At 38.4% G+C, this 12,370-nt stretch overlaps 1 protein-coding gene across 9 annotated transcripts in view; it reads left to right on the forward strand.

The window, feature by feature from the left end:
• The window catches only part of LARP1B (La ribonucleoprotein 1B), a 139,128-nt gene that overhangs the window by 74,118 nt on the left and 52,640 nt on the right, over nt 1–12,370 (forward strand). For 8 of the 9 annotated variants that reach the window (XR_011467465.1, XR_011467466.1, XM_070386509.1 and 5 more), the window contains exon 12: nt 8,343–8,466. The exons of the other annotated variant lie outside the window; for it this stretch is intronic. Coding sequence is in view for 6 of the 8 variants with exons in the window: in XM_070386509.1 (XP_070242610.1) it covers nt 8,343–8,466 (124 nt within the window). In the remaining 2 variants the exon portion in view is untranslated. The remainder of the gene's footprint in view (nt 1–8,342; nt 8,467–12,370) is intronic. 9 annotated transcript variants of the gene reach the window in all.

Here is a 12,370-nt window from a genome sequence, read left to right on the forward strand (position 1 = left end):
AGGCATGGTTCAGAGTAGGGGAAAAACCATTTAAAACATCTTTTAAAGAACTCTTAAAAGTCAGTGAGGACAACTGTATAGGAAAATGAGCAGTAGAATTAAATAGTCCTACCACAAAAAAAAAAGCTATCCAAATAACTTGTAAAAAGATTTTCATCATTATTAGTCATCAGAGAAATACAAATTAAAACCACAGTCAGATAACATATCTACCAGAGTGGCTAAATATTTAAATTTTTAAGTTTCGGGGGATAATTATAGATTCATAAGAAGTTGGAAAAATAGTTCAAAGAGGTCCACTGTACGCTTCATCTAGATAACCGTGAAAGGTTATCATCTTAGATAATTAAATCTAATATATTAGATAAACCATAATTAAAGCACAATATTAAAACCAAGAAATTGATGTACATTATCACAATGATAATATGTATGTATAGTTCTGTGTCATTTTATCACATGTTGATTCACATAACTACCCTCAGAGTCAAGGCACTGAATTGTTTTTTCAGCATAAAGATCTCCCTTGTGTTCAAAAAAAAAAAAATGATCTACCTTCTGCTATTAAACTTACACCCATCTGCTCCCTTCTGCTATTCCTAATCCTTGGTAGCCACTAATTTGTTCTCTCTCTCTGCAATGTTGTCATTTTGAGAATGTTACATAAATGAAATCGTATAGCATGTTACCCTTTGAGACTGACATTTTTTTCAGTCATAATGCCCTTGAGGTCCATTCAGAATGTTTATATTCATAGTTTCATTCTTTTCAAAAGGACTAAATTTTTAAAAACTGACAATCCCAAGTGTTGATGAGAATGTAGAGCAATATGAACTTACATATTGCTAGTTGGAATATAAATAGGCACAATCACTATGAAAGTGTATTTGCCAATTTCTACTAAAGTTGAAGTGTACCACCTAATTCAGCAATTCCACTCCTAGTAAATACTTAATAAAAATATATGTCATGTCTGCGGTCATAAATCACAGGAATATTTTTTGGGGGGGTCTAGCTCCTAAAGTAAAGGGAATAAAAGCAAAAGTAAACAAATGGAACCTTATTAAACTTAAACAATTTTTGCACAGCAAAGGAAATCTTCAACAAAAGTGAATGACAACCTACCAATAGAGAGAGATAATATGCAAATTATATGACCAGTAAAGGGTTAATAACCAACATGTATAAATAGCTCATACAACTCAATTAAAAAAAAAAAAAAAGACTAAAAAATGGGTCAAAGAACTGAATAGACATTTTTCCTGAGGACAGGTGGCCAACAGGCACAAGAAAAGATGCTCAGCATGATTAATCATCAGGGAAATGCAAATCAAAACCACAATGGGATATCACCTCACATCTGTCAAAATGACTCTCATCCAAAAGAACACAAATAACAAATGTTGGTGAGGGTATGGAGAAAAGGGAACCCTCCATGCTGTTGGTTGGAATGTGGATTGGTGCAGCCACTGTGCGAAGCAGTATGGAGGTTTCTCAAAAATCTAAAAGTAGAACCACCATGTTACTTGACAATTCCAGTCCTGGGTGTATATCTGAGAAAAAAACAAAATTAATTTAACAAGATACACACACCCCAATGTTCATAGCAGCAATATTTATAAGTGCCAAAATATAGAAGCATCCAAAATGTGCATCAACAGATGAGTGCTTAAAGATGTGATGTATGTGTTTATATGTGTTTATGTGCACACACAGAACAATGGAATACTATTCAGCCACAAAAAGAACAAAATTTTACCATTTGCGGCACTGTGGATGGGCTTAGAGAGCATTATGCTAAATGAAGTAAGTCAGAGGAAGTATCATCTCATTTATATGTGGAATCTAAAAAACAGCAAACTAGAGAATATAACAAAAAAGAAACATTCTCATGGATATAAGAACAAACTAGTGGTTACCAGCATGAGAGGAAAGGAGGGATGGGCAATATAGAGGTGGGTTAGTAAGAAGTACAAACTATTTTTTTTTTTTTTTGCAAATAAGAAAGTTTATTGAGAGTGCTAAGAATTGCCTTTTGGGAGGCAACCATTTGAATGGCAACTCACATGTGCTCCAGGTGGGGCAATAGACAATAGTGGGGGATTTTAAAGGCAACAGAGACATTCTAGAGAAGAAACAAAGGTTATCATTACAGAACTATGATTGGTGCTGGCAGGCATTGAGTCACTTGCTGGCAGCAGATTGGTTGCTAAGCTGTGCTCTCTAAGGAGAAAAGAAGAAAGTTCTAGGTGGTCTCAGGATGTCTGGGTTCGAAGGTTATGTTGGGTTTAGCAGTTGATGTGTGTAAGTTCCACTTCCTTAATGCCTCCCAGCTCCATCTTGGATCCCTTTGACATAAGCGACTCCATTTTTTTTAAGCCACTGATACTTAAGAGATTTGTGTTACAACACCTAGCCCACTGAACTAACCCATCATTTATGGAGCCCCTCACACTTCTACTTTTTTCAGCCTTGGAAGACTCCCCCTCCTCCTTCAATTCCTGCCTCCAGAACATGCAGAATCACAAATTCAGCCTTCCCCAGACCCTGCCTTTTTAAGCAGCCAATCAGTGTGACTGCCAATTAGGACCTGAAAAGGAAGAAAGTATCCTTGGACCTAGCTATGCCCACTAATCTTCATCCCAATTTGGTTTCAAAGACTACATCCCTGGGGCTTCTTGAAGTGAAGGAAAAGGAGTTTGAAGACAGAACAAGTCTGAGACTGCTTCTCATAGGGGATTCACATTCAGATCAGAGAATCTTGGAGGCTGCGGTGGTTGCAATTTAGGGAGAGTCCCTTGGACTGCAAGGAGATCAGCCATGGGATTTCTTTGGAAGGAATGATGCTAAAGCTGAAACTCCAGTACTTTGGCCACCTCATGCCAAGAGTTGACTCATTGGAAAAGACTCTGATGCTGGGAGGAATTGGGGGCAGGAGGAGAAGGGGACAACAGAGGATGAGATGGCTGGATGGCATCACTGACTCGATGGACGTGAGTCTGAGTGAATTCCGGGAGTTGGTGATGGACAGGGAGGCCTGGTATGCTGCGATTCATGGGGTCGCAAAAAGTTGGACATGACTGAGCCACTGAACTGAACTGAACTGAACTGAAATTAGCTTCATCCATAAAAGATCAGGGCAAAAGCTGGGGGCCCTGACTTTAGAACTTGTTGCAGAGAGGCGAGTCATGACAGCATTTATATTCCACAATAACGCTGGGATTAAAGAGCTTCATGGGAATACATAGTTGGCTACAACCCTGGTGTCCATAGGAAAGCGTGCCATTTTCGTAGATCCTCCTCAGAAAGCGCTGCTGGCTGCCTTGAGTCTGGCAGGTGCTTCCCCCAGTCTCGCAGACCCCGCTGGCGTTGACTCTGTTACACTGGAAACATTCTAGAGCTTGCGGGAGTCCGAGCAGTGAGGACAGGACCACCAGCAGCAGTAGCAGAAGGCACTTAGCCATCTCTGGATCTGGCTCAAGCCCCAAAGACTTACAGAAGGCAGGACCGAACCACAGCATGAGAAGTACAAACTATTGAGTATAGGATAAGCTACCTTATCCTTGGTAGCTTGTACATATCCTTAGTATGTTGTACATATCAAAGGGCTATAACCAATGTTTTATAATAATTATAAATGGAATATAACCTTTAAAAATTGTGCACTACTGTGTTGTACCCCTACACATAGAATTGTTCTTGTTGTTGTTTAGTTGCTCAGTTGTGTCCGACTCTCTGTGACCCCACGGACTTTAGCCCACCAGGCCCCTTTGTCCATGGGATTCTCCATGCAAGTATATTGGAGTGGGTTGCCATTTCCTACTCCAGGGGATCTTCCCGACCCAGGAATGTAACTGGCGTATCCTGGAAGTCTCTTGCATTGCAGGCAGATTCTTTACTATTGAGCACCTGGGGATAGCCTGTATAATATAGAATCAGATCAGATCAGATCAGATCAGTCAGTCAGTCGTGTCTGACTCTTTGCGACCCCATGAATTGCAGCACACCAGGCCTCCCTGTCCATCACCAACTCCCGGAGTTCACTGACTCAAGTCCATTGAGTCAGTGATGCCATCCAGCCATCTCATCCTCTGGCGTCCCCTTCTTCTCCTGCCCCCAATCCCTCCCAGCATCAGAGTCTTTTCCAATGAGTCAACTCTTCGCATGAGGTGGCCAAAGTACTGGAGTTTCAGCTTTAGCATCAGTCCTTCCAAAGAAATCCCGGGACTGATCTCCTTCAGAATGGACTGGTTGGATCTCCTTGCAGTCCAAGGGACTCTCAAGAGTCTTCTCCAACACAGTTCCAAAGCATCAATTCTTCGGTGCTCAGCCTTCTTCACAGTCCAACTCTCACATCCATACATGACCACAGGAAAAACCATAGCCTTGACTAGATGAACCTTTGTTGGCAAAGTAATATCTCTGCTTTTGAATATGCTATCTAGGTTGGTCATAACTTTCCTTCCAAGGAGTAAGCGTCTTTTAATTTCACGGCTGCAGTCACCATCTGCAGTGATTTTGGAGCCCAAAAAAATAAAGTCTGACACTGTTTCCACTGTTTGCCCATCTATTTCCCATGAAGTGATGGGACCGGATATATATATATAAAATATTATATATCAATTATTATTGTTCAATCACCCAGTTGTGTCTGACTCCTTGCAACGCCATGGACTGTAGCATGCCAGACCTCCCTATCCTGCACCATCTTCCAAAGTTTGCCCAAGTTCATGTCCATTGCATCATTGATGCCATCCAGCCATCTCATCCTCTGATGCACTCTTCTCTTTCTGGCCTCAATCATTCACAGCATCAGGGACTTTTCCAATGAGTCGGTCGTTCGCATCAGGTGACCAAAATACTGGAGTTTCAGCTTTAGCATCAGTCCTTCTAATGAGTATTTGGGGTAGATTTCCCTTAAGATTGACTCATTTGATCTCCTTGCAACCCAAGGGACTCTCAGGAGTCTTCTCCAGCACCACAGTTCGAAGGCATCTGTTCTTTGGTGCTCTGCCTTCTTTATGGTCCAGCTTTTACAATCACAAAATAAATGTCAATTATACTTCAGTTTAAAAGAAAAAGAGAAAGGGACTAACCTGGTGGTCCAGTGGTTAAGACTCCACACTTCTGCTGCAGGAGGCATGGATTCAATCCCTAATCTGGGAACTAAGATCCCACATGCCATGTTATGCAGCCAAAAAGAAGAGAGAGAGAAAAGAAAGAAACCTATATTTTAAGAGTCCCAGATATAGAAAACAAACTTATGGTTACCAGGGGATAGGGCAGGGGGAGAGAGAAATTGGGAGATTGGGACTGACATATATAGACTACTATAAATAAAAAGATAACTAATAATAACCTGCTGTATAGCATAGGAAACTCTACTCAATACTCTATAATGACCTAAATGGGAAAAGAATCGTAAAAAAGTGAATACATGTATAACTGATTCACTTACTGTACACCTGAAAGTAATACAACATTGTAAATCAACTGTATGCCTATAACAATTTTTTAAAAAGAGGGAAAAAATATGTCTGTTGACCAAAGTAAGTGTTTTGTAAAAACAGTTATGGTAACATTTTTTATAATGACTACTGTCTGAAAAGGACCTGAATGCTCATCAACAGTAGAATGGATTTTTTAAAAATCATGGTTTGATCATTGCAGGGATGGACAAGCTTTTTCTGTAAAGAGCTATGTAGTAAATATTTTAGGCTTGGTATGTCATACATTGACTATGGCAACTACTCAACCCTGCAGTTGTAGCACTGGAGCCAGCCATATGCAGTATATAAACAAATAGGTACTTAACAAAAACAAACTTGGCTTTTCGGGGCTGTAGTTTGCTGATCTCTGGTGTAGAGTCACAGACTATAAATGAATCTCGTAAAGATATTTTTGTGTAAAAGAAACCATATGTTGTGATTACTTTTTTATAAATTTGAAAGACAGGCAAATGAATCTATAGAATTAAAGTCAGAGTGTTGGCTATCTTTAGGAAGAAAGAGGGTAGTAATAGGAAGGTGCATGAAGGTACTTCTAGGGTGCTTAGTTATATCTTTACCCAAATGGTGGTCCCACAGGTTCATTCACTTTTGACCCTTCATTGAGATATAAACTTATGATTTATGTCCTCAGTAATGTGTATATATATCCAACCAGTCCATTCTAAGGGAGATCAGTCCTGTGTGTTCTTTGGAAGGAATGATGCTAAAGCTGAAACTCCAGTACTTTGGCCACCTCATGCGAAGAGTTGACTCATTGGAAAAGACTCTGATGCTGGGAGGGATTGGGGGCAGGAGGAGAAGGGGACGCCAGAGGATGAGATGGCTGGATGGCATCACTGACTCGATGGACGTGAGTCTGAGTGAACTCCAGGAGTTGGTGATGGACAGGGAGGCCTGGCGTGCTGCGATTCATGGTGTGGCAAAGAGTCGGACATGACTGAGCGACTGAACTGAACTGATATATATAAATTTGGGTGTGTTATACCTTAGTTAATTTTAAAAATTAAAAACAAAACAGAAACATATAATTTGTGTTTGTATCAGAACTGTGTTTATTCATTTTTGGCATGTGAGAAGCATACAATAAATGTTCACTCAAGTGAGTTGCTAATAGCAAGCTCTGTAGCAAGATAAGGGCCAGTGAAGAATAATAACTCTGAATTAGCTTGAAGAGTTTATTGAAGACATTTGGGAAAGTAATTTTGGTATGGGGGAAGTAATCATTTAAGACATTTTCATGGAAAAAAGATAGATCCTATTTTGAAAGGCTAACTGGATCTCCTAAATGGTGTGAACTGGCAAGTAGCTACTCATATTTGAATACAGAAAGAAAAGGTTGTTAGCTATTAAGAGCAAGATGTCACAACTATTTTGTAATGAAGTTTAATTTGATTCATCAGACAAATTATTTTGTCTTTTACCTGTGTCCATTCTTTTTAGATGTTACGCTGTAAAAGGTTATGGACATAATAGCACTGAGTGATGTAGACATGATATAGGGTTTATTGGGGGAAAATAACCAGACGTAATACAATATAAGCAGCCCCTCAAACTCTTCCTCCCTCCCCCCATGGCTTTGGCCAGGCTTGGATAGTCTTCATGCACTATGGCCGAATGACCTTCCAGTAGAGAATGGCCTTTACCTTTGTAATGTTTTGCATATTTGTAGTCTAGGGCAAGGAAAATCTAAGTAATTATGTAACGGAAATTAGAAGGTGGCCTAGGGACATGGATGGGCCCATTCTTCCTTAGAGCTAACAACTTAGACCTACTCAGCATCCTTGCTGCTAAGTTTATAAAAGGGGCTTGGAAATGAACCTTCAGATCCATCTAGATTTATCTCCCATCATATGTTTCCCCTATTAGAAAATGAGGTAGAAACTTCTTGGACTAGTATTAAAAGTCTACTGCTGCTGCTGTGGCTGAGTCGCTTAAGTCGTGTCTGACTCTGTGCGACCCCATAGATGGCAGCCTATCAGGCTCCCCTATCCCTGGGTTTCTCCAGGCAAGAATACTGGAGTGGGTTGCCATTTCCTTCTCCAATGCATGAAAGTAAAAAGTGAAAGTGAAGTCACTCAGTCGTGTCGGACTCTTAGCGACCCCATGGACTGCAGCCTACCAGGCTCCTCCGTTCATGGATTTTCCAGGCAAGAGTACTGGAGTGGGGTGCCATTGCCTTCTCCTAGCTTTCTCCAACTTCCTTATCAAGGCTTTTTGCCACTAGTTCTAAATAAATTCTCTCATTTATTTGAGTATCTTCTAATAAATGACTTTATTCTAAGCTTCTCATTTGTGCTCATAGTACCTAATTTAGGATTATTTTCCCTTTCTCTAAATTCTCATTTAAGGAGCTTCTTTTGTCTCATCTCCTCTGTGATGCCTCCCTTATGATCTCAATTCTTATACCAAATATTACAGTTTTCATATACTGTCTAATATTATTTTTATTTGTACATTTCTTTCTCTCCATCTAACTGGTAAATTCATTAAGGATAGGAAATGTGTATTAGATTACTTTGTAACCTCTATAATACCTTAATGGTCTTGTGTCTCAATGCTCGATAAGAAATTAATGATAAGAATGTATATTCTTATAATATGTTTTAATTATAAAATGTTCCTAACATTTTAGGGTTCTTGATGCCACCTTTAGACTCTGAATATTAATTATTTTTAAGTGTAATGCTAGATTCTTTATTGGAACATCTTTTTTTATTCTGTTGCAATCAATTCCGGTTTTTAAAACTCATTTTTTTGAGATTGGTATCAATTATTGTCTGTTGGTTACTCTCTTAGCCAGTTTAGTAATTAGATTCCTCCATTTTACTTTAGCAAGAAGTTGAGAACTTTAAGAAGCTAAATCTCATTAGTAAAGAGCAATTTGAAAACCTAACACCTGAGCTTCCTTTTGAGCCAAACCAAGAAGTTCCTGTAGCAGCTTCACAGTCCAGGCAAGGTATGTAAGTCTGCTTTTCTGTAAGTGTCTAAATAATGTTAAAGCAGTTCTAAATTGTTTTTAAAGTTTGCTGCTTTGTTATTTGTGAAAAATGTTTAGGTGTTTGATTAAAGACTAGAATTTTAAAACTCAGCTTTTATTTATCCTTTGATGAACTTCAAAACATTTTAAAGACTTAAAAAATACAGATTGTAAATTTGGTAAGATAGCCATGTAGTAAATGGACATAGTTGAAATCCCATCTTACTCTTGGTAAACAGGCAGGTGATCAATGACAAAGGTGAACCAGGAGTTGTGTATTATATTACCAGATCATGCTCAAATCCAAATGCTTACTTAAAAAGTAAGCTTAATTGATTGGTTCTGTATGTGTCTTTCTTGATTTTAAGTTTGCTGGGAATCCTTCTCTTCGTAGAATAAGGAAAATTTTTCAGTGACTTGCTGATTTCTTAAAATATACCATCAGTATAATTCTTTTGCTTTAAGGCCTTAGCTTTGTGTGAAAATGGAAATACATTTGGGAGATTCATAAATTGAATCTGACATTTTCAGACAAGTGTAACTGATTTTATTATAGTTTTTCTGAAAGGCAGATTAAAGAAAAACTTTTAATTTGGAAAACTTCGGACATGTCCAAAAATAGAACAAATTGTATGATGAAACACCATGTGCCCATTATCTACCTATGCATTAGCTACTTAATCATCTTGTAGCCAATTTTATTTCATCTTGACTCCACTCATTCTCTTTACCTCCCATTGGATTATTTTGAAGCAAACTCCTAATCATATTATTCATATTTTGTAATTTTATGTATTTTTGTATATGTTATTAAAAAGAAAAGGACATCTATTTTAACACATAAATAACCCAGTACCATTATCATACTAAATAAAATTGTTAGTAAAATTCCTTAATATGAAATACCTAGTTGGTGTTCAAATTTTCTCATTCCTCACTTTAAAAAAAAAAAATCAGGATCCTTAAAAGTTCCAAACATTGCAGTATGTTGATATGTCTCTTTTAGTATATAGGTTCATACTGGTTTGTTTTTTTTTTCCCCTTGAACTTTATTGTTGTAGAAACTAGATTGTTTGCCCTGTATAGTATCTCACATTCTGGATTTTGCTGATTGCATCCCCATGGTCATCCAGCCATTTTCTGGTCCTGAATTTTCTTTAACTGTGATTTTGATACAGAGGCTTGAACAGACTGAGGCTCAGTAAGAATATGTCATATATTGTTGTGAAAACTAGACCATGAGGCACATAATGCTTGATTCTTCCTTTTTGTTGATGTTAGCTATTGACAGTCATTGCTTGTAGCTTTTGGTTCACATGGGGCTTCAAAATAGTGATAACTCTGTTTTCATAATTCTTTCTTAATTTAGTAGATTACGTCAATAAAGAGAATTTCCGTTAATTGACTGTTTATCCTGAGATAGAGTTCTAACAGGAAAAGGAATAAATGCTTAATTCTTTGTTTTTGTTTACTGTTTCCAAAGTAACAAGCTGGTTGTCTACATCCTTCTTTGGTGAGCAATGAGGATTCTTTTTGGTTTAGTGATTTCAAATTTTTAAATTTAATAATTAATAATAATTTAAAAATTATCACTATGATCAAAACTACTGGAGTTCATCAATAAATTTGGTAGAGTTGCAGGATACAAAATTAATATATATATAGATATCAGTTGCGTACTATCAACAAACTATCAGAAAGAGAAATTAAGGACCATCCCGTTTACAATTACATTAAAAATAATAAAATACCTGTGAATAAACCTGCCTACAGAGGTGAAAGACCTGTACTTGGAACTGTCAGAAACTGATGAAAGAAACTGAAGATGACAGAGACAGATGGAGAGATATACCATGTTCTTGGATTGGAAGAATTAATATTGTTAAAGTGAACATACTATTCAAGACAATGAACAGATTCAATGAAGTCCCTATCAAAATACCAATGATAAACTTCTGTGGTATTCCAGTGGTAAAGAATCTGCCTGCCAATGCAGGGGACACGGGTTTTGATCCCTGGTCCAGGAAGATTCCATATGCTGTGGGGCAACTAAGCCACTGCGCCACAACTAATGAGCCTGATCTCTGGAATCCACAAGCTGCAACTTCTGAGCCCATGAGCCACAGCTCCCGAAGCCCTCACACCCTAGAGCCAGTGCTCCACAGCAAAAGAAGCCACCACAATGACACACCCACACACCACAACTGGAGAGTATTAGCACCCACTCTTCACAATTAGAGAAAGCCCATGCACAGAAATGAAGACCAAGTGCAGGCCCCCTGCCCCCGCAAAAAAATGCCAATGGCATTTGTCACAGAACTAGAATAAATTGGAAGCCCAAAAGGTGCCAAATGATTTATTTCTCAAGACTCTAAGCAGTCTTGAGAAAGAATAACAGTTGGAAGAATCAGAATCCCTAATTAAGACTATACTACAAATCTATAGCAACCTAAGTGTCCATCAACAGATGAATAAATAAAGAAAATATGATACATATAGATAGTTCAATTCAGTTCAGTTGCTCAGTCGTGTCCGACTCTTTGCGACCCCATCAACCACAGCACACCAGGCCTCCCTGTCCATCACCAACCCCCGGAGTCCACCCAAACCCATGTCCATTGAGTCGATGATGCCATCCAACCATCTCATCCTCTGTCGTCCCCTTCTCCTCCTGCCCTCAGTCTTTCCCAGCATCAGGGTCTTTTCTAATGAGTCAGCTCTTCGCATCAGGTGGCCAAAGTATTGCAGTTTCAGCCTCAACATCATTCCTTCCAATGAACACCCAGGACTGATCTCCTTTAGGATGGCCATGAAAAAAGAACAGAGTTTTGCGATTTGCAGCAACATGGATAGACCTGGAGGGCATTATACTACATGGAATAAATCAGACAAAGACAAATACTCTATGATATGTCTTATATGTGGAATCTAAAAAATACAACAAACTAGTGAATTATAACAAAACAAGAAACAGACTCACAGATACAGAGAACAAACTAGTGGTTTCCAGTGGGGAGAAGGAATGGGGAGATTATGAGGTTAGGGGATTAAGAGGTATAAACTATTATGTGTGATATAGGCTACAAGGGTATAGTGTATAATATGGGGAATATAGCCAACATTCAGAGAAGGCAATGGCACCCCACTCCAGTACTCTTGCCTGGAAAATCCCATGGATGGAGAAGCCTTGTAGGCTGCAGTCCATGGGGTCGCTAAGAGTCGGACACGACTGAGCGACTTCACTTTCATTTTTCACTTTCATGCATTGGAGAAGGAAATGGCAACCCACTCCAGTGTTCTTGCCTGGAGAATCCCAGAGACGGGGGAGCCTGGTGGGCTGCCGTCTACGGGGTCGCACAGAGTCGGACTCGACTGAATTGACTTAGCATAGCATAGCCAATATTATTTATAATTATAAATGGAGTGTTATCTTTATAAAAAATTGTGAATCACTATATTGTACATCTCCAACTTATATAATGTGTATCAGCTATACTTTGATTAAAATATCACTATGATCTCTTAAATGTATTTGATGAATTATACTCTCATCTTGTTGATACTTGTGCCATTTATCAGTTTATTGACTTTATCTACCTTTCGTTGCTTTGTTTTGTGATAATGGAGTTGGATTCTTAACTGTCTTATTTGCCAGCTGGCCTGATGTTAATTAAGCTTTGTCAGTATTCTATTTGCTACTGAGTTGCTTATTGTTTCTAGGCCTTTTCCATTGAAAGAGCTTGGAAATTTTTTTAAGGAAAATTACATTATGAATTTATGTTGATAATTTTTGTTCACATTTAAGATTAAAGGTTTTAATTTATTAGATTTTATATTTGTACCACTTTTTACTTACATAAAAAAAATTCCTATGCACAGTAAC

The sequence above is a fragment of the Bos mutus genome, chromosome 17 (genome assembly GCF_027580195.1).
Source record: "Bos mutus isolate GX-2022 chromosome 17, NWIPB_WYAK_1.1, whole genome shotgun sequence".
NCBI classification, from domain to species: Eukaryota; Metazoa; Chordata; class Mammalia; order Artiodactyla; family Bovidae; genus Bos; species Bos mutus.